At 52.5% G+C, this 22,124-nt stretch overlaps 1 protein-coding gene across 2 annotated transcripts in view; it reads left to right on the top strand.

The window, feature by feature from the left end:
- PODXL (podocalyxin like) overlaps positions 1-22,124 on the top strand; it is a 96,523-nt gene that overhangs the window by 54,697 nt on the left and 19,702 nt on the right. Inside the window, exons 2-6 of one of the 2 annotated variants that reach the window (XM_030574661.1) lie at positions 1,674-1,913; positions 2,031-2,321; positions 5,370-5,626; positions 7,682-7,753; positions 21,438-21,585. In XM_030574661.1, the coding sequence (XP_030430521.1) occupies positions 1,674-1,913; positions 2,031-2,321; positions 5,370-5,626; positions 7,682-7,753; positions 21,438-21,585 (1,008 nt within the window). Of the gene's footprint in view, positions 1-1,673; positions 2,322-5,369; positions 5,627-7,681; positions 7,754-21,437; positions 21,586-22,124 lie in introns of both variants that reach the window. The other variant, XM_030574575.1, reaches the window with a different exon arrangement.

Raw genomic sequence — 22,124 nt, 5'->3', positions numbered from 1 at the left:
GCAGGGTCAACAACCACAGCTGTGGGAGAAATCAGATCCCCAACATATTATTATTAATTAATAATTATATAATACCTAGAGGCCCCCAGTGGAGATCAGGACCTCACTGTGCTTGGCACTTCACATACATTTCATGTCCCAGCCCCAAAGAGCTGACAAGACAGAAAGCCGGGAGGGAGAACAAGAGGTGGCACAGGGAGGTGAAGTGACTTGCCCAAGGACACTCAGCTGGCCAGCTGGGAACTCAACTCAGGCCCTAATCCATGAAAGGATGAGAGTGAGCAAGACTGATGGCTTGGAGGGTGGGGCTTTTACTGGTGGGGAGGCTTTTAGTGAGACCCAAGCCAGCAAACTGTCTGGGCATGAACCTATGTATAAAGCCAGTTGGCTAAGAAGGCTGTCAGTCAAGTAGAGAGCTATGGGTGGGACTTCCTTTCTCTCCATATAAAACCCCCAGCCTTCCAGCTGGGGGACAGTCAGTCAGGGTATGTCTGTGTTTAGAGTTGGAGGTGCAATTCCTAGCCAGCATGCTAAAAATACATTGTATCCGTATCAGCGTGAGTGGGGCTAGCCACCCCCTATGTATTTGGGATGGCCAGCACCTCGCATCACCGCAACTCCACTCTGCTTTCAGCATGCGTATGCCTACATGAGCTGGGAATCACACACCCCCTCAAAAGTGTAGACATACCCTAAATCAGGCAGTTGGAAGCATAGGTGCTGGAATGGGGGGTGCTGCTGCACCCCCTGGCTTGAAGTGGTTTCCATCATATACAGGGTGTACAGTTTGGTTCAGTGGCTCTCAGCACCCCCACTATACACAATGTTCCAGCCCCCCTAGTTGGCAGAGGAGAATGGGTCACCTGCAGGAACCACTGGTGAATGTATAATATGCAAAGTACCCTGTCTGGTTTGCTGCTTGTTTTTTTTGGTTTTGAGTTTTTTTAATTTAAATCAATTTTGGTGTTATTCTTTTGCCCACCCCTGGGTTTTTGTGGTTTTGAGCTGTCTTGCTGCTGCCCTCTGCCACAGATCTTCTCTAGAGACTCAGTCTTCAACTGGGTATTCTTGAAGATTGGGTTGGAGGTGACGTGGGAACAAAATGCAGAGGGGTGGCAAGAGAGAAGGAGCCTTCCTGGTATCAGGGGCAAGTCTCACATGCTCCTCCATTGGCTTGTTACGTGTTTTTTCATGTGTCACAGTCTAGATGATAAAATGAAAGGATTCAATGACTGTAAAATTCAACAGTTCTGCACCTAGGATTCTGGCCATGTGCACACAGACCGACTTCCTGGTGCCTTCTCCAAACTCTTCCCTCCTGCAACCTGTGCTCCTCCCTCTAAGTTCCATGCAGTTTACGACACTTGTGCCCATTAGACTGTCTTCTTCACTCCTGTTCCTTACCTCGTCCTCAGCCCTCCCCTCTGCCACTATGCTCCTCAGGGCATTTTCTGAAAATCTCACCCACAGTGCGCTGGTCCTACAGGGGCTGCAGGGGAAGCGAGTATTCTCAGCAGTGGGCAGAGGGGCTGGTTCTCACACATTAGCTATTTACACAAGTGTCTGCACTGGAGATAGTGCATATGAAGAGCATGTGGAGGGGTGGGTTGGATGGAAGCCAGGAAATCTTTCCTCTGATTTTGTAACCATTTGGCCCTTTGTGTTTTTTTTAGAAGGTGCCATTGAAAAAAATGGCGTGACTGCTGCTTCCATCACAAGTGCCCCATCTGCTGATGCCTCCTCCCAGGGCAGCCAACCCCCTGCTGAGACTATGGGTGCCCCGCCACCCACTCAAACCGTGACCTCCACCAAAGCTGACATCTCACCCTCCGCTGGCACTGGCATCCTGCCTGCTCCTTCAACTTCCACCAACACCTTGTCTGGTGCCAGCACGCTGCCCCCCCCCACCTCTGGTACACCAGGCAGCGTCAGCGCCCCATCCTCCACTGATGCTGGAACCTCACTTGGCACCGGCACTCCACCCCCTGCGGGTGCCCCATCCCACACTAATTCAAGCACTCTGCCCCCAGCTGACACCGGCACCTCGCCTACTAGAGCTAGTGCTGCCTCTGAGGGCATGGCGGTGGTGGTCAGCACCACCACTGACTCTGCAGACTCCTTCACTGTCGGTGCACCCACAGCCGCCCCTGTTGACCATGCCCTCAGTGCTGCAGCCACCCGCAGCTCCGTGGCCACCCCGGATGCTCCCGCGGCTGTTACCCCAAGCTCTACCATCGCTGCTGACGTCCCCAGCTCTGCAGACACTGGTCCGGCAGCCGTGTCTCCATCTCAGAAGCCCCAAACACCAGAAACCACTACAGGTATGAGCAGGACTGTGCAGCTTTTGGAGGCTGGGGGAATGCTAGCTGATTCTGGAATAGAAAACAGGTTATGGAGTCTTTCCAGTCTAGGTTAGGTCTTGGGTTCGTGTCGAGCTCAGTCTGGCCATGGCTGACAGTCGCTGCCACCCAGCAGCTGTTCAGTGGCCTGTGTGAGAGCACCTGGTGGCTCACAGGCCAGTGGCCTGGGGTTCCTATCACAAAAGGCACCCTAGCAAGTGGCCCCCTTGTTGGCAGCTTCAACAAAAGAGGCACAGGACCAAATGGAGCATAGAGGCCGAACTCTTTGCTTGTCCCTAGCAGGGCCCTGTCTATACCTGTTTGAAAATTTAGCAAGTAGGCCATGGAGACCAGCTTATGTTTGACACGATGGAGAAGCGGGAGGCAGGGGAGGTATGCCAAGCAAGGGGCGACATGGTCAACGCAATGGGCTAGGAAAATGATTGTTGCAGAAGCATTCTGGATACGAACGGGGCCAGGCTGTATTTGTCAAGGCCAGAAAGAAGGACATTGCTCTAATCAAGGTGAGAGATGATGAGAGCTTGGATGAGAGTTTTAGTTGTGTGGATGGATAGAAAAAGCTGCATCTTAGGGAGGTTATACAGAAAGAACACAAGAACGGCCACACTGGGTTAGACCAAAGGTCCATCTAGCCAGAGCTGTCCTGAGCCATTTTGGTGCCCTCTTCAGAGGGGCTGTGTGGGGCTCCAGGCCTCTGCGGGACGGTGGCGGGGGAAGCTGGCTATGGCGGCACAGCTGGGAGCCAGGAGATTGGAACAGGCTGGAGTCGGGTCGTTCTACTTACCAGCGAGTGCAGGGAGCCTGACCCCTCCTGCGGTCCTCAGGGGAAGGGCTGGGGCAGAGCAGAGGCGGGAGCCATGGGGAAGAGACGGAGCAGGGGCTGGAGCAGCACACAGCTGTGCAGGGCACCAGGAAATTTGGTTCCCTATGCAGTTGCGTACTTTGCGTATGGGTGGGGACGGCCCTGCATCTAGCCCAGTATCCTGTCTTCCGACAGTGGCCAATGCGGGTGCCCCAGAGGGATTGAACAGAACAGGTGATCATCAAGTGATCCATCTCCTGTCGCCCGTTCCCAGCTTCTGGCAAACAGAGGCTAGGGACACCATCCCTGCCCATCCTGGCTAATAGCCACTGATGGACCTATCCTCCATGAACTTATCTAGTTCTTTTTTGAAGAATTGGCAACCTTTAGACATAGCCTGGATGTGAAGACCTAGACAGAGATCTGAATCAAAGATGATGCCCAGGTTACAGGTCTGTGATCAAGAGAGGAGGTTACGAGGAGATTTTCTTTTTTGGGCGGGGGAGGAGTTTGAGTTCTTTTAGCCATGTTGAGCTGGAGCTGAAGGCTAGACATCCACAAAGTGTCAGAAAGGCAGTCCGAGATTTGCATCTGAATAGAAGGAGACAGGTCTGGAGAAGAGAGGTAGAGAGCATTGAGACAGTGGTTGAATGTGTATTTATGGATGAACTTACCCAGGGATAAGATATAGAGGGAGAAGACAAGAGGACCCAGGACAGAGCCTTGTGGAGCCCTTGTAGAAAGTCGGAGGGGGACACACTGCAGGAGCGATTAGAGAGAACCAGGAGAGGACAGAGCCATAGAAGCCAAGAGAAGACAAGATCTCAAGAAGGCTGCTAACTGCTCCAGGAGGGTGAGAATGGAGCACTGACTGGTTCTGAGCTTTGGCTAAGAACAGGTCATTAGAGACTTCGTCAAGAGCGATTTCAGTGGATTGCAAGGGGCAGAAGCCAGACTGGTGAGGGTCTGGGATGGAACTGAAGGAGAGGAACTCCAGACATCGCCTGTGAACAGCACATTGAATGAGCTTTGTGATGAAAGGGAGAAGGGAAATGGGGGGGAGGGGGTTGCTGGAGCAGCAAGTGGGGGCAGAGGTGGTGGTTATTTTAAAAAAATGGAGAGACCAAAGCACGTTTGTGTTGTGAGGGGAAGGAGTCGGAGGAGAGAGGTTAAGGAGAAACATAAGGGAGGGGATGAGAATAGACTTGAGGGAGATCTGGAGATAAGGTGGGAGGAAGCCACTGGGGCAAGTGAAGAGGTAGGGGAGGAGAACAGATGAGAAACCGCTGTGTCTGTGACAGGGGAGAAGGAGGAGAGAGTTGTAGGAGGGGAGGCGAGCTGAGGGGATGGGGAAGGTCACGCGTTGTATCAGTTTTGTCTTGAAAGAAATCAGCGAGATCATTCTGTAAGTTGGATCTATGGGGGCATTCAGCTGGCACCCTCCCCCCATCACAGCCCCTGGCATAGGCACCTACTTTTTGCGGGTGCTCAACCCCGCCCCCAGCCCCACCCTGACTCCACCCCTGCCCATCCCCCTCCTGCCCCTGCCCCACCCCCATTCCAGCCCCTTCCCAAAAGTCCCCACCCCAACTCCACCCCTCCCTGCCTCTATTGGACTCCTTCCCCAAATCCCTGCCCTGTCCCCGCCTCTTCCTCCCATGTTCCCCCTCCTCCCTTCTCCCTCCCAGTGCTTGCCACCGCGAAACAGCTGTTTTGTGGCAGTGGAGGTGAGCTGGGGCGGGAGGGAGGGGAGCTGCCAGTGGGTGCAGAGCACCCACCAATTTTTCCCCATGGGTGCTCCAGTCCCAGAGCACCCATGGAGTCGGCACCTATGGCCCCTTGGAAATCCCCTCAGAGTGTGGCTTTAGCCTGGCATAAAGCAGGGCAGCCTTCAGCCCCGGAGTGGTGAGGTTTCATCTCAAGGAAATATAACTATCTACAGCAAGTTTTTACATATCAATACTCTTTAACCTGCCCCCACCCACCCCTTTTCTTTTATTTTAATAAACACCACTAAGAAAATTCCTAGGGGGAAATCTTCAGGATATAGGTAGGGCTGCCAATAAATGTCATGTAACATTTAGGCATAAGCTTCCTTTTGCAGTTCCCCATTCATCGCTCCTCGTGGCGCCTGTCTGCTCTTCGCATGGTGGTGGGGCTTCACTATAACTCATCAATGTCTTGTTTGTTTGTGTTCTGCTGTCTAGGAAGCAGCTTAGGTGTTAATACAGACAAGGAACATACCACCTGGAATCAGCCAGTGAAACCTGTGGTAGCTACGGAAAGTGCTACCAAACCTAGGGAAGCTGCAGTTGCAACCACACAGCAGGCTGGTGTTGTATCACAGCCACCAGCTTCAAGCTCTGGAACTGTGATCTCCATTACAGCCAGCACATCACTGAGCCGCCACACTCCAGCTCCTGGCAGGGAACCCAAGCCAAGTGATTCTCCACCCCAAAATAAGGTAACAGGGGCCTGGGTGGGAATGCCCAAAGCCAGCAGGAGAGAAGGCTCATTCCTTTTGAGCAGCCCAAGACTGTCAAGCCTTGTGGCACTGGAACATGCCAGGTTCAATATGTGTGATCAGGTCTCCCTCTGGTGGCTGGACCACAGAAAAGATACAAGCTCTACTACTGCTGCTGACAGCAAACAGAGATCCTCTTTCTGCTCAAGGAGCTGAGGCTTGTGTTTTATTCCTAAAGCAGCTTATTCATTTGAAGTAGCACCCAGTGTGTGCATAGGTCAGGGGCTCCTTACGGCATGTGTCATTGCTTATGTATCTCTGTTGTCGTCAGAGGGTGATCTCTTGCAAGGGAAGCCTCTTGAGCCTGCAAGACAGGAATGGACAAACCCTCCCAGGGTATAGGTTTGGAGATAGGGGCGAAGGAGGACTACTGTTGGGAAGCTGTTCAGGAAAGACGTCTCGTTTGGGGGGTGGGATGGAGAGTATAATGGAGGGCGTGAGGGCTGGATTCACAAAGGTGCTTAGGCTTTGTGACACAAGCGAGTGTTGAGAAAATCACAGGAGGTAGGTGCTCAGGGTCTCTATACAATGAATGGGGACAGGCAAGTGCCTTAGACTGCCATTCACAAAAGCCAGCGTGCTAGGCACGGAGCCGCCTCAGCTAGCCATTGGGAGGTGCCAACCAGAGGGGTGTGTGCTAAGCCTCGCCCCTGTGTCAGAGCTAAGTCTGGGCTGCAGGGAGGTGCCTAGCTCCAGCTGTGAGTCCCAGCTGTGGGGTTAGCTACCTATGTATTTTGCAAGAAGCCAGGCAGCAGAGGGGAAGGTCTTACCTCACTCATTGCTCAGCCCAGCAGTTGGAGCACTCCCCTGGGATGTGGGAGACACCCACCCCACCTCCAGTTCAAGTCCCCCCTTTGCCTGAATGGGAGAATAGGGAGAGTATCCCACATCCCAGGTGAGTGCTGCTAACTACTCGGCTACCAGATACTCTGATGTGGGCCTTCCCCTATCTCTCCTGTTTTGTTGGAGCTCTTCTTTTCCTTCTCTTCCCTCCGCTGAACTCATCTGATGGGCCCAGCCTGGTAGGCGATCTCTGAGCACGCCTCTCGGATTGGCCCCACACATGATGGAGATGGCCAGACGTCTGCCTTTCCCCAGTTTGCAAACTGCTCCGGGGTCTAAGAGGGAGATAGGGGTCCAGGTGCCTAGAATGAGGCATCAGTGCCCAGGCACAGAGGCAGGAACATAGGCACAGAGGCAATTTTTAAGGCAAACCCAGGCGCCGAGGGAGTTTTGGCATCTCCTGGGTTCAGCGGGAGTTTTGAGGATTGCAGTGGAGCCAAAACTGGGACGTAGGTTTCTAAATCTGGGGTTTAGGCACCTAGGTATTTTTGTGAATCCAGCCCTGACTGACTTGGAGAGGAATTAGATTGTTATGGCTTTGGACAGAGGCCATATCTGGTCTTTCGGTTTGCTCTAGTAATTGGGCATGCTATAAACAACAACAGAAATTAGATGATGGGGCTAGGACAGGAGCTGCAGGAGGTGCAGGAGAGGGGCCATGGTAACAGGAAGCCGGGAGAGGGAAATCTTTTGGAGGTTTGTTTTCATGATGGGTGGGCGTGCAAGTCACGTGACGGAGTGTCTGACTCCAAACATTTATTGGCAGGAACATGCTGGTGAGACCCAGATCGCTCCCGCTGACCCCTCGCTCTAGATCCTAAGCCCGTTTTGTCACATGCATGAGCAAATACAGGTCAGACAACAGTTTCCTGGTTAGAAGTGCCCAGACTGTTCAGGACACTTGTATATAAAGGGTTGGGAGATGAGGCCTGGAGACCTGTCAGGCCTTTGCCATCTCTGCCTCTTGATTCATATTTGTGGATTTTAAGGCCAGAAGAGACCATTAGATCATCTAGTCTGACCTGCCTAACAACAGGCTATAGAACTGATTGGAGTGTTTGCAATCCTGTGTCTCTGATCAATCTGCTGCATCAATGACCAGCTGTCCCTCCACCATGCAGAAATGACTTGGGTTGGTTTGTTTTTTTTCAGATCCTTTGTAAGGACCAGAACCTGTCCAGCGACTCTGCAATCATTCTAACCCTGAAGGACCCTATACACTGTGTGAGTATCCTCCTTTACATACAACACTCCGTTGTCCTTGGCTACAACAGCAAGTTCCCTGCAGCTTTTAACCCACAGATCTCAAAGCGCTTGACAAGCTGTAGACACAGGAATGATTTCACCAGCTACTGAAATGCAATCATTTCTGGGGTGGAAAATGGCAACTGCTTAACAGTACACTGCAATATTACCCAATAAGGCAAGAGATCGTATCCAGCTGAAACTGTTGCAGGAGCTAAAGATAGGCAGACTATAATTACCAGAGTAGGAAGATGGTCAGAAAACAAGCATTAACCAACCCAAATTGGTTGGGAAAAGTGCAGATGGAGCTTTAAAGACCAGGATGAAATCCTGCCTCCGTTAAACTCCATTGGAGTTTTGCCATTAACTTGATTGGGGCCAGAAATTTATCCCAGAAGTGGTCAGGACCTTGGATTTATATCTCATCTACGAGATGATACTTCCAAGAGCGCACTGCCCTCCAGTAGCATGCTGGGGTGCTCGCTCAATATTGAGTGAACAGTGGCCCCTGCTGAGTCACCAGCACCATTCAGCACAGTGGCAAGGTGGTTTGTTTGCTGGTTTTTGAAGATCTCCCATCCAACTATTAGCACAAACAGACTTGCTTATTTTATGAGACCTAGCAACGCCACAGCAGAAGGTAGCATGACTGCTCATCATACAGCAAATGACCTGCAATCTGGGACTCTCTATATTAAGGTAAAAAAAGCCCTGTTAGACCAAGAGACCAGGCACAATGTTACAGTCCTTTATCTTGCAGACAATTAGAACTAGGCACACATGCCTTACAGCTCTGGAAAACTAGGGTTCCAGTAGGAGACTAGATTCATTTCTGGCCATGGCAGGTTGTGAGAGTGGACCTGTAAACCACATCATTCTGATTACCTTCTCGCTCCCTCTGCCTCCGCTTCAGTTCTGACATGATTTTAACAGCCAATTTCTGAGAAAACCCTAGAGGGAGAGAGAAAAGTCCCCAGTCTCTTCTTGCTTGCACTGGGGAAGATCAGGAGCAAAGTGAATGAAGTTACCAGCTGTAAAACTGGTTTAGGTTGAAAGGAGAACCCAGCACTTATCTTTTCTATCAGAAATACTCAGACTCTTTCTGAATGTGGCCCACACCACAGCTCAGGGACCCCTCACTTGTCATTCACTGTCACATAACATCCTACCACAGCAGTTGCTTATCTGGGAAAGTATTTAGTTTATTTCTCGCTGTCTGTAATATGATGTAGCACCTTAGAAATGAGGAGGAGCCAGCATTATGTGACCAGCCAACTCACCACAGATCACTAGCGGCTGCTTCAGATTTGGAGCACAGTTCAGATTCGGAGTTTCTCTAGGATGGTATAAAGCTCTAGCTTCTGGCGCCAGTGGGGCTCATGATTATATATATACTGAGTCAGGATTTCTGGGTCCTTTTCGTGGCTCTCCCTGCGTGGCCTCAGAGTGCTCTGTTAAACTTCCTGGGTCTGTTACCTGTAAAATGGAATAACCCTAACTTCACTGGAATGCAGGGAGACGCGATTCCTGAATGTCTGTAAAATGCATTGAGATCCGCTGATGAAAGAGTCTGTTGTGCAGTCCGCAGCGTTAGTCATACAGATCACCTGGAGCTGCCAGGATCTAGAGCGAAGCAGGCCTTCCTCCTTCTGTTTGTCAGCCTGTTAATCCCTGTCTATCATTCTCTCTCCTGTGTGTGTGGTGGGGGGGAAATGCTTGGTTTGAGAGGGGAAAGTGTTCCAGCTGGGTCCAGTTTGATCCCCTGGCTCTGGGGATGGATGTTAGGGATGGACTCTGAAATAGTTTTGAAAGCACAGTCAATCCCCTTTCCCACCATGCAAGCTTAAAAAACATAGGTAAACAAGAGCCTGAAAATGGCCGGAACTCTGTGAGTGGGAGCCCTGCACATTTCTGAGAGACAGGGCCTCTGAGCCACTTCTGGCCTCTGCAGGCAATACAATGGCTTGATGGCTGGCCAGAAGGGCCCTTGAAAGCACCCTTGTGGGGTTGGTGGGAGCTTGCACCTAAATCGCAGCCTGATAGGCAACATCTGAGATGGGAAATGACTCGTTGCTGCCACCACCTGGTCATCAGTCTCCTCTTCTCTTTCTTGCCGCTATTGGGGGGAAATTAGCTCCTTAAATGGATGCTGTCAGACTAAAAACCTCATCTGTGACTTTATCTGTGTCACTAATAACACCTCTGATGACTTAATTGCTTAGGATTCCAAAGAGTATTAGACATTGACATGGATAATATGGATAAAGCATCCACAATTAAAGAGGATTTAAAATCATAGAATCATAGAAGATAAGGGTTGGAAGGGACCTCAGGAGGTCATCTAGTCCAACCTCCTGCTCAAAGCAGGGCCAACACCAACTGAATCATCGCAGCCAGGGCCTTGTCAAGCCGGGCCTTAAAAACCTGTAAAGAAGGAAATTCCATCACCTCCCTAGGTAACCCATTCCAGTGCTTCACCACCCTCCCAGTGAAATAGTGTTTTCTAATATCCAACCTAGACCTCCCACACTGCAACTTGAGACCATTGCTCCTTGATCTGTCATGTCAAAATAACAATGAACGGCTGGAAGGGATAAACTCATAGGCCATAAGCCGGCCTCTCACTGCAGAGGTCAGGAGGCAACTTCTGCTTTGGGTAGGATAGTCCAGAACTGCCCACTTTGGTGTTTCTTGCGCCTTCCTCTGTAAAAACTCGTACTGGCCACTGCCACAGACAGGATCCTGGATTGAATGGACCTCAGGGCTGATCCAGTCTGGCTTGTCCTACATTCCTTTTTACTTTTCCTCACTGGTACATTTCACCTGGACTGGAGGATGAAGATACACCGGCCTGTTTCGCTGGTGTTTCTAGTTAGTTTCACTTCCACGTTGTCAGTCAGTAGAACGAGACAGGTTTGCAAACTGCAGGGGCTGTTTAACATAGTTTGCCAGACTGAATCAGAACTAAGGTCCATTTTCTTCAGTATCCTGTCTGATGCTGGCCAGATCCACGTGCTTCAGGGGAAGCTGTAAGAACTCTACTATCAGCGGACGTGGGATAATCTGTTCCCCATGTTAGATCCTGTCCCGATGTCTATTAAATCTTTTAATCTGATCTTTGAATCCAGACCAAAAATAACCCCTAGTTTTCAACCACCCTGTGTACATATTCATTCATTAAAATGTTTCTGCAGTATTTTATTTACAAACCCTAAAATTTGCTCTTAAATTGGCAGTCACTTTTTTTAATCTTGTTTGTCTAATACGCTGGCTGTAGCCTGGGATTCTCTTCTCCCTGCAGCAGGCCCCAGCGACTGTAAGAACCTGTTGCTTTGCACAGCTCAAGAAGTAAATTCCTCCTTTAGCCTAAGTGGCAGGGTTTGTGCTTTGGGTGCTGACAGTCCCAGGGCTTGATCTCTGCTGAGACCCCGTGGTGTCTATCTGTATACACGTCTTTGTCACAAAATCACACCCACGATGGGACATGAACTCCCATCGACCTCAGATGTTCAGAAGGGGTGTGTGTGCAGAGAACAGATACCGTACTACACTAGCTTAGCGTGTGTGAGCGTGCCTGTAACAGCCTGCTGCTCGCAGCTAAAAGAGGTTAGTGGCAGGGACTTGTGCTTCATTCTGAAGGTCTTGTGCTCAATCCTCTCCTGATGGTGGTGTCTGTCTCTACACAGCCAGGGCTTGTGGTGGTGGCACCACTCCTAACCAACCATGGGCTTTGTTTACATTTTTTAAAAGTAAAACCAAGAAATGCCCCTTTGTGCTGAAATGAGCCTGGTTAAGCTCCGCTCTCTGGCCCTCCCCTCCGGCCCATTTTCCAAGTAGGGTAGTCGGCATGTGAACATCATGGGTTAGCCTTGTCCACGTCTCCTGTGTGTTTGTGGGAGCTGCACTTTCGCACCTTCTGGCAGGCTCATCAGGATGTCTGCAACTCCAGTTTCTTAGAGACATAATTATCTGAAATGTTGTTAACACGACGTGCTAATTTAAATGTTTCAGCTGCTGCAGTAAGATCTTGATTATGCATCCCCCCAGCGTTCAAAGGTCCCTGCCTCACCAGCTCCTGGAATGCCTCCTGCTCAGCTGCCTTTAGGAACTCCTGAAAATAAGAACAATTTTTATGTCTCCCAAACTAAGCAGATAACTGAGAACCTGCAGCATCTGCTTCTCCCTTCTGACGATCTGGTAAACAAGTTTCTAGCCAAACCTTGACAGTCAGGTGAAAGAATCTCATGCACTTCATAACACAAGGGAAAGCCACAAACCGAGAGCCAGCAAAGAGGACTGTTTTGTTCCATGATTGATTCAAATCTGTATTGCAGGACCCAACCCAGATCGGGGTTCCAGCGTGGGGTTTCAGAACCTGAGAGTCCCGGTTCCCAGTCTCCTGCGCTAGCCTCTGTGTCCGTCCTGTGGTGGCAGAGATCACTTTAAACTGAGATGTTCTTGTCTGTTATCTGTAGGTTCACCATAGGATCTGCAACCTTCCAATCGTGCATTAAGCAACGTGGCAAATATCTGTTATTTGGGGTTCTTGTTCCTCTTTGCCCCAGGGGGAGAGCTGTGTGTGCAGTGGAGCGGCTTGTTTTGGTAGGGTTTTAATTTGGGGGTGGGTTTTTTTTGTAATGTACATGGCCGCTCTGTGTTTATATTGGAGGAGGCTGAGCTGAGAAGTTCCCCTTGCACCTGGAGTGGAAGGTGATGAGGTTACTTCTTGGGGGAATTAATTCCATAGTCCCAATCCGGCCCTTGAGAAAGCTGTCTCCTACATAGCCCATGCTTTGTGCCAGTGCCATGACGTGGCCCCCTTTCTAGACCCTCTCTTGGACTCAGCTCATTGGCTCACCGTGTGGTGAGGCAAATGCCTTTGCAGCATCCCTGCATGATGATACTGAGGCAGTCCTGGTGGTATTCGGGGCCTTTTAGTGTGCTCTTCTAGGCTGAGGAGAAGCCAAGACAGTCCTGGTGGTATCTGCACTTCAGCAACATCTTACAGCTAAGGATCTCAAAGAGCTGAGAGAAGCTAGTTAATTAAGCCTCACAAGACCTCCCCTTTGAGGCCAGTAATGAGCAGGGGTGACAGCAATACAGCTCTGTGATGTGATCCTGGTAGGTTTCTCTTGCTGAGCAGTGGGTCAATACTTGGGTGGCAAACCTGGAGGCAGTGCTGTTGATTCAGTAGGTAGCACTCTTCCCTTTAAGTGAGATCTAAACCATTGCCTCATCATGGAGCTAGGTGCTGGGCTGCAGCTGGGGCTGTCTTGCAGATGAGACGCGGTTCCACCCCCTTGTGACTATTTAAGAGGTGGTGGTGGTTTTGGTGAGGGTCTCAACTCTGGAGTCCCAATTAAATTCCAAGTTTTGTGACTGCACGAGGGATTCAGAGAGGAAGAACATAGTTCCAGCTGGACAGAGTATTCTGCGTTTTTATGTGGTAGCATTGCAGTGTTCAGTTAAAGAGCTGCTGCCCGCCACCCCAGAGCTGGCTGCATTTCAGTAGCTAGTAAAGTGGGACATACAGTCTACTTTTCCTACCTCCATAGAGTCATCATGCAGCATAATTAACATTGGTAAAAGGCTTTTGAAGTCTCTGGAGTAGAGCCCAGGTCCCCTGAGACCCAGTCCCAGGCCACTCCCCTAATCACCAGGTTCAGTCTGCTGGGCTCAGCTCACACTCTGCCTCAGAGCCACTTTGAAGCAAGAAGAATTTTTAAAGGGGAAGCCCCTTGCTCAGTATAATGTCACCAGAGCAGGGCTGGTTTTCCTAGGCAGGGAAACTTGTTGCTGGGCCTCTCAGAAACACCATATCATTCATCTCATCTCATTGATTTATTGTTTAAAAGGCTCTTGACAACTTGTTTCCCTTACCACCAGAAAAGGAAAGGATTAGGGCTGGGAGGACAGGCCTTTGCTTCCTGGAGATCTGCGCAGCGTCGCAGCCTGGCGACTTCACCCCCACAGCGACTGACATGGGAAAGCAGGCCTCCGACTGGGGCAGGCGCAGGCCGAGCTTGCTCTGCTGTAGGCCCTGCCTTGAAGCCTGGATTTTCCCACGTCAGCTGTGCCCAGGGCTGAGCTGAGCTACCTCACTGATGTGGAGAGTGGCGGCTGGGGGAAATCTCTGTTCTCTCTCCCTGTCCATCTGTTTAGGGCGGTTTGTTGATTCAAGTGCTGTTACCTCATTTGGGGATGTTAGTTTTAGAGTCCCGCCAGTGTGGGAACCAGATTAGCTCAGCCCGTCAGGCCCTGTCAACTCCAGCCAAAGAATGCAAAATACTCTGAGGGGCAGGGAGGTATTGGAGCAGATGGAAACCATGGGGGACCGGCAGGTTCAAGAGGCTGGGAATGAGGAACAGAGATGTTCGCCTCCGAGGGCAGCAGACCCACCCCAGCACACGTCAGGAGGGACTGAAAGTTGTCCAATGTCTCTTGGGGAGCCTGTAGGTAGTGAGACTGGAGGTTTCTAGTGGAGAGGCATCCATAGCCACCAGCAGTCATTGGAGAGGCAGCAATGACCGAATGGGCCATGGAGGCAGGACCATCCTCTTGCCCATCCAGGCAGCCACTCCAGGGCACATCAGAGCAGAGTGATTAAATGATACTTTCCGATAACCAGAGCCCTTTGGTCTCCTGGGCTGATCCATCCATGGCTCCACAAAGTCCTGAGGCTTCCTTCTCAGATGCCTGGCATTGGCCGGGACAGCCACACATCAAAGCAGGACAGGGAAGTCATATTCCTATGACTTGAGGCCTGTTTGCCAGTCCCTTGTCTGTGCAGAGTTTCTTGGATAGCGTCAGCTGACTGCATTGACTCCATGTGGGAGCAGTGGACTTGTGTGGCGTTTTGTGCGTGGGATCCCCTTCTGGGTCCCTTGGTTTGACCTGAGGGGGCCAGGCCCTTCATCAGTGCTAAGTCACATCGTTTCTAAAGCCTTTTGCTTCATGGTTCTTGAAAAGGCCCACTAAGTGCTGCAGAATTAGAGAGGCCAATTCCTGCGGCATTCAGCATCATGTCGGCAGGCCTCTGTGGGAATGTTGCAGTACTGGGGAACTGCAAGAGATCAAATCCCAACACGGCAGGAGGACAGCCCACAATATCATGAGATTTTTTAAAAGATGGTATTGTGGTTTTTTTGATCTGTCTTTTGATTTTTGAACTCCCCTTGCCCAGCCCCAGCATCGGTCTGAGAGACAACTAGTGCCGCTCACTCTCCCAAATGTACTGGATAAGGGGATTTCGCCTCCCCTTCCCCCACAGGAGCTCTCACTCTAACATGTCCCCATCCCCTGCCCTGCAATTAATTCTGTCCCTGACCTCCAAATCAGTCCTGTCCCACGCAGGCCCCATATCAGTTCTGCCCCATCCTACTTCACCTCATCAGTTCTGCCCCCCGTCCGCCATCGGTTCAACCCCCCAAACACCTGTCATTTCTGCATCCCTCCCATTAGTTCAGCTCACAGCACCCCATCAGTTCTGCCCCCAGCCCTCGCCCCCATCAGTTCATCCCACCCAGCCCCCACCTCCCTAGTTCAGCCCCCTCTGCTCCTCCTGTGGCTCTTCACCCCCTCTCCCAGGCCTGGGGGGCTGCAGTGGGGCCCCCTCTCCTCCTTGCAGGCTGGATGCTTCCCAGGACTCTTCACCCCTCCCCAGGGAAGGGGAGGAGCAGAGGCACCGTCCTGTCCTGGTTGCTCACAGGGGAGGAGCTGAGCTGCTGGGGTCTTTAGCTCCCTCTTCCCTTGGGGTTGCCCTGGGGAAGGGGAGAGAGCTCTTTCTGCAGCAGCTCTGATGGGTCACTAGAGGACAGGAGCTTCTCACTTCAGCGGAAGCCCGGCTCCGGCCCCAACCAAAATCCCGTCATTCCTGACAAAATGGTAAGAGCTGGCAACACGGATGTTAGCGTGGCTGCACTTGCTGCTCCGTCCCAGCCAGCAATGGCTCTGCAGGCCCAGGCTAATATGTAGCAGCCAGGGTGGGGAGAGACCAAGCCTAGAGAAGGGGTTCGGTTTCCAGCTCTTCTACAAATTGCCCATGTGGCCTGGGGCAAGCCACTTCGGCCCAGCTCCTCAGAGGCATGTGGGCACCTGTGGCCACTAGGTAGGTGCCTGTGGCCACTTTTTAAACCTCGCTGACATTTTCAAAACTGCCGCCTCGCTGCCATCTGACCCTGTAGGCTCCTAAATCCCTACGTGCACCTATGTCTCTGCCAGCCGCCCGAGCCCTGACACTGCCCCACAGCCAAGGAGCTGCCCAGAGCCTGCTAATAATCAAAGATCAATTAATTGCCAAAATTAGGCTGTCCCATCATACCATCCCCTTCATAAACTTATCCAGCTTAGTCCTGAAGCCAGATATGTCTTTTGCCCCCACTGCTCCCCTTGGAAGGCTGCTCCAGAACTTCATTCCTCTGATGGTTAGAAACCTTCGTCTAATTTCAAGTCTAAACTTCCTAGTGTCCAGTTTATACCCATTTGTTCTTGTGTCCACATTGGTACTAAGCTTAAATAATTCCTCTCCCTCCCTGATATTTATCCCTCTGATATATTTATAAAGAGCAATTATATCTCCCCTCAGCCTTCTTTTGGTTAGGCTAAACAAGCCAAGCTCTTTGAGTCTCCTTTCATAAGGCAGGTTTTCCATTCCTCAGATCATCCTAGTAGCCCTTCTCTGTACGAGTTCCAGTTTGAATTCATCCTTCTTAAACATGGAAGACCAGAACTGCACACAGTATTCCAGATGAGGTCTCACCAGTGCCTTGTATAACAATACTAACATCTCCTTATCTCTACTGGAAATACCTTGCCTGATGCATCCCAAGACCACATTAGCTTTTTTAACGGCCATATCACATTTGCGGCTCATAGTCATCCTGTGATCAACCAATACTTCGAGGTCCTTCTCCTCCTCTGTTACTTCCAACTGATATGTCCCCAATTTATAACCAGAAATTCTTGTTATTAATCCCTAAATGCATGACCTTGCACTTTTCACTATTAAATTTCATCCTATTACTATTACGCCAGGTTACAAGGTCATCCAGATCTTCCTGTAGGATATCCCGGTCCTTCTCTGTGTTAGCAATACCTCCCAGCTTTGTGTCATCCGCAAACTTTATTAGCACATTCGTGCTTTTTGTGCCAAGATCAGTAATAAAAAGATTAAATAAGATTGGTCCCAAAACCAATCCCTGAGGAACTCCACTAGTAACCTCCTTCCAGCCTGACAGTTCACCTTTCAATACGACCCATTGGAGTTTCCCCTTTAACCAGTTCCTTATCCGCCTTTCAATTCTCATATTGAGCCCCCTCTTTTCCAATTTAGCTAATAATTCCCCATGTGGAACCATGTCAAATGCCTTACTGAAATCGAGGTAAATTAAATCCACTGCGTTACCTTTGCCTAAAAAAAATCTGTTACCTTGTCAAAGAAGGAGATCAGGTTGGTTTGGCATGATCTACCTTTTGATAGCTCCTTCAGCAACACGTGTGTTGAGTGCCACAGCCAAAGCCCAGCACCTCCAGAGCCCTGCTTCGACCTGTGGGCAGGGCTGGCTAGGTCAGAGGAAGGTGGGCGCCTCAGAGGAACTCGCTGTGTGATGGAAGAGCCTGCCAGGGCCTGACTTTCCTGGTGGAAAGCGAAAGGGCAGGAGAAGGGCAGCACCTGGATCTCGCCCTGGTCTCATGGACCTGAGGCCAAGGGCCCTTCTCCCTGCTGGGGGGCTAACAATGCAGGCGAACTCCCTCACACAGGCGGCTGGGGAACGTTCCTTCCTCCGGAGCATGTGCATCCTGTCACCGCCACGGGCGCCTCCTCAACCGCTTCGCAAATATTTAGACAAGGAGGGGCGAGGTTGTTCCTTGGGAGGTCAGGGGGGCAGAGGACAGGAATAAAGCAACTGTGCTCTTGGTGGCTGCGAGCCCAGGGGCTTAGCAGAGAGACTGGACTCACCTCTCCATGGGAGGAGGCTGAGGACTCAGGCAAAGGAAGCATTAGCTCCTGGGCCACTGCTGTGTGGCTAGGCCCAGCTCCTTCTAGCCCAGGAGCTAAAGGGAGGCCGAGTGAGACAGCTAAAGGGATTTAACTAAGAAGTGAGCGGTTAGGGAGCTCGGCTCTTTTGGGCTCACACTGGCTGCCCCCTCCCCACCTCACTGTCCCCTGTGCTCCAGTCCCCAGAGCATCACCCCTAATAAGGTGTGTTTTGTGGTAGCACCTAGATGGCAGGGCCCCATTGTGCTGGGCTCTGTGTGTGCAAAGAACAGAGGGATAGTCCCAACCCCAGCAAGCTATGGTGGGAGCGTACGGTCAGGCAGTGGCTGGAGACAGCCAGGCAGACAGACAGACGGGGGAGCAGGACGTAACAGACAGATGATGGGGCTTAATGAACTGAGCCGCAGTCACAGCACACAGCTGCCAAACTGCTGCTTGTGCTCTACTCCCCACTTCAGCCACCCTCTGCACCGTTCCGGGAGCTCCTGGGTACCCCTTTCTCCTCCGGGCTCTGACCCCCCAGCTCAGCCCCCCGCACTGTTCCGGGAGCTCCTGGGCGCCCCCTTCTCTCCCTGGCTCTGACCCCCCAACTCAGCCACCCCCTGCACTGGTCCGGGAGCTCCCAGGTGCCCCCTTCTCCCCCTGGCTCTGACCCCCCAGCTCAGCCCCCCCTGCGCTGTTCTGGGAGCTCCCAGGTGCCCCCTTCTCCCCCTGGGCTCTGACCCCCCCAGCTCAGCCCCCCCTGCGCTGTTCTGGGAGCTCCCAGGTGCCCCCTTCTCCCCCTGGGCTCTGACCCCCCAGCTCAACCCCCCACCCCCCCGCACTGTTCCAGGAGCTCCCGGGCACCCCCTTCTCCCCCTGGCTCTGACCCCCCAGCTCAGCCAACCCCTGCACTGGTCCAGGAGCTCCCAGGTGCCCCCTTCTCCCCCTGGCTCTGACCCCCCCAGCTCAGCCCCCCCACCCCCCCTCCCACACTGTTCTGGGAGCTCTGGGATGCCCCCTTCTCTCCCGGGCTCTGCCCCTCAACCCTGCCTGGCACCATTCCAGGTGCTCGCTGGCATTCCTAGTGCTCTCCACATGCTGCACCCCAACTCAAAAGTCTCCCCAAACCCCCATGTCCTGTCCTGTTGCTGCAACACTGTCTAGCACAGTCTCAGCTACGCTGTCTCCAAAGGGGACGGCCCCTGCTGGGGTTTCCATGGGGGTGGACGGCGCCGTGGGTTATAACCACGGGATGCAGGGCAGGCAGGGGGAGGGTAGTGTTAACCAGAGTACGCCAGTGACGGGCCGGAGCACGCCGAAGGCTCGCTGGCAGGGCTGGCTCTTTGCTTGGCTGTTCATTCGCCTGGGACTGGGGGCCGGCAGGGGTTGTCTGGCCGGCCTGGCACAGCTCAGTACCAGGTACCTGCACAGCACATGCTCAGCATCACAAGCCCAGCCATTTGCTTACAAATCCCTGTGGGATGGGAGCTGACCGGGGCCCTGCTTGCCTCTGGGGCTTGGGGCTCTTCATACAACATCCATCGGGCCTGCTGTCTCGCAGGGCCCTGTTTACCCTACCCCATCCTATCCCCTGGCTCCCTTCTCGGTAATGGCACAGCCCAGCTCGTTTGAAGCCGGGGCCAGGGACGTACAAGCGTGATCTGGCTCCCCCGCAGCCCTCCGGGGAGTTGCTATTTCTGTAACTCCAAAAGCTGCAGCCTTCAGATAAGGCGAGCCGTGCCCTGGCGAAGAACTCCGGCCAGCTGGATTTGGCTTGTGATAAAGAAACTACTTCGAAACTCTTCCTGGCCTTGGGGCTGAGGCACAAGGCAGATGAAGAGGGGAGGCTGCGGAGACTGCAGCCAGGAGGGACGCTCATGATCCCCATATGTACAGCCTGAGCAGCTGGGGCATCTGGGCTCAGCAGAGAAAAAGCCCCAGGCAAGAAGCCCACTGCTACTCAACGAGGCAGTGGTGCGGTGACCGTCAGCGCGCAGTCTCCCCTGGGGTTATTAGGCGAGACCAGAGGGAGACTGGTCCCATGTTTACATGGGGAGAGAAGCAGCCAATGTGAGTCATTGCCTGCTTTGCAGAAGCTGGAGGTGGGGGGGGCTAGAAAGGGAGGCAACCCTGTGATGCCTCTCGGGGCACCTGGGCCTGAGAGCTGCCTTGTTTCCCCCTGCCTCCCAATGGGCAGGCGTCTCAGCAGAACGTGCAGGGGATCTCTGCCACCACCAGCCTCGCAAGCCCTCTCCTCTGGCCTCTCCTTAGCAGTAGGGGTGTCCCAGGTCCTGAGTCCTTGCAAATCGTTCTCCTGTGTTATCCTGCCCTGGCTGCTCGCAGAAATCCCAGATGCTGTGCCATGGGCCCCAATTTCCCCTTAAATCCCCATTCCCATAAACCACGCAGCATGTGTCATGAAATAAAAGATGGCTTATTTAAGAAAGAACCGAGAGTCAGCGAAAAACAACAGAGAGGGGTGGAAACATGTCTACAATACAAAACAGAATCATAACAACCCAGACTTGGGGCTACACCCTTTCCTAGTTAATAAAGTAGGTTTCCCCACACCGAATTAGTCTTTTGTCTTTATTCCCAGTCAGGGCCATTGCCTGCCTGCTATGCTTCTTTTCACCTCCAAGTGGTTTCAATTGTTAGCAGCTGGCTCTGGGGTTTTTCCATTGACCGTCTTGGGTTGCAGTGGGAGGGGGTCGACAGATACCTTGCCAGCTGAGCAGGGCTGGGTGACACCTGCCTTCTTCCCAGATACGTTATCCTTAGGTGACTAACTTTTACGCCAAGTCCATAAAGCATACATTCAGTAGCAATACCTTATTAACTGTCATACATACAGCTCACCCTGATTACGAATCCAGACCCATTAGGAGCATCTCTTTATGGGTAAATACCCTGTGAAACCTGTTTGGTGGTGTGAGTTTCTCAGCTTGGAGGGGAGAGGTGGTTGCAAAGAACAGGGCACTCTTTGTCAAGGGGTTGCTCTGTCACAAACACCTTATTGGCAGCGAGACCATCTCCAGGACTCCCCAGACAGGAAACTGTTGCCACTATTTTAGTGTCTCAAAAGCAAGCCCCTGACCATATTCTTTTAATGCAGCGGCAGCTGGCCCAGTGGTTAGGGTTCTAGCATGGGGTGTGGGAGACTTGGGGTCATTCCTTGCTGGCCTGCAGACTTCCCATGTGCCCTTGGACAAGTCGCTTAGCCTCTCTGTGCCTCTGTTGTGAGGCTAAACCCGTCAAAGCGTGGGAGGATAACGGCATTAAGGACTGGGAGGCGCTCAGATACTATGGTGATTGGGGGGAAAAGGTGTATAAGTACCCTAAAGTGATAAACTAAATCTGGCCCGGCCTCCATTTCAAAGGTGTCTGGTCACCATAGCGCCTGCATCTCTGACCTGGAAGACCCACCGCTTGGGACAAGAGGGTCATTCACACTCCACTGAGACTACCCATAAAGGGGCCAATTCGTGCCCAGTGCTGGTGTGGTTCTGTGATGTAGCACCTGTCCTCCCTCCAGAACAGGGCTGAGAACCATCACGCCCGTTGCATGACAGTGCTGGGTTGGATTTCACCAGGAGCGCTGGACCCAGGCAGACCCGGGGAGCAGAAGGTTGCTTGGAAGCTGTATCTGCTGGCTTAGCTGATGTGTGCGTTCTGTCCCTGCAGGGCAGCCCTGTGGATCCCTCCCTGCACAACATGCTCTGCAAAGCCGTGAAGGCCACGTTCAACCGGAGCCGAGACATCTGCACCGTGCGCCTGGCCGCCGCTGGGAAGCCCTCCAACAAGATTGCTGTACTCGGTGTTTCTGTGCAAAGTGAGCTCTGCTTGCTACCCAAGGGCTTTGCAGGAGGGGAGGGGAGGGAGTGGGGCGTCTCACTGCTGAAGCCCTTTCAGCCCAGTGGTCCCCAAACTGTGGGGTGTACCCCTCTTCAGTGGCATGGAGGAATATCTGGTGTGGGGGAGAGGTGATGGCCTGGGCCAGCTCCCCATGGGTGGGGAGGGTGGAGGGCAGGGAGCAGCACCACCCAGCCCCACTCTGGCCCTGGCCTCAGCCATAGCTGTTGTCCCAGCATCCAGCTGCGGCCCTGCTCCAGGCCGTGGCTCAGCCCCCAGCTCCTGCTGTCAGCCCCAAGCCTGCATGCTTGGCCCCAGCCTGGCCACGACTCCGCTCCAGGCCCGGGGAAGCCGGGTGCAGACACATTCCATTACTAGGAGGGTGGGGGGGAGGGCAAGAGGAAGTTTGGGCACCACTGATTTAGTCTCTTCAGGAGGCTTGGTGGAAATCATGGAGCTCTGTAATCAGCCTTACTGGGGACTCTAGTACTTTCCATTAAGGGCTGGTTTGGGGTTCCA

This window comes from Gopherus evgoodei, chromosome 1, assembly GCF_007399415.2.
Source record: "Gopherus evgoodei ecotype Sinaloan lineage chromosome 1, rGopEvg1_v1.p, whole genome shotgun sequence".
Lineage (NCBI taxonomy): Eukaryota > Metazoa > Chordata > Testudines > Testudinidae > Gopherus > Gopherus evgoodei.
The sequence above is the reverse complement of the archived record's forward strand: the minus strand, read 5'-3'. Positions and strand labels throughout refer to the sequence as shown.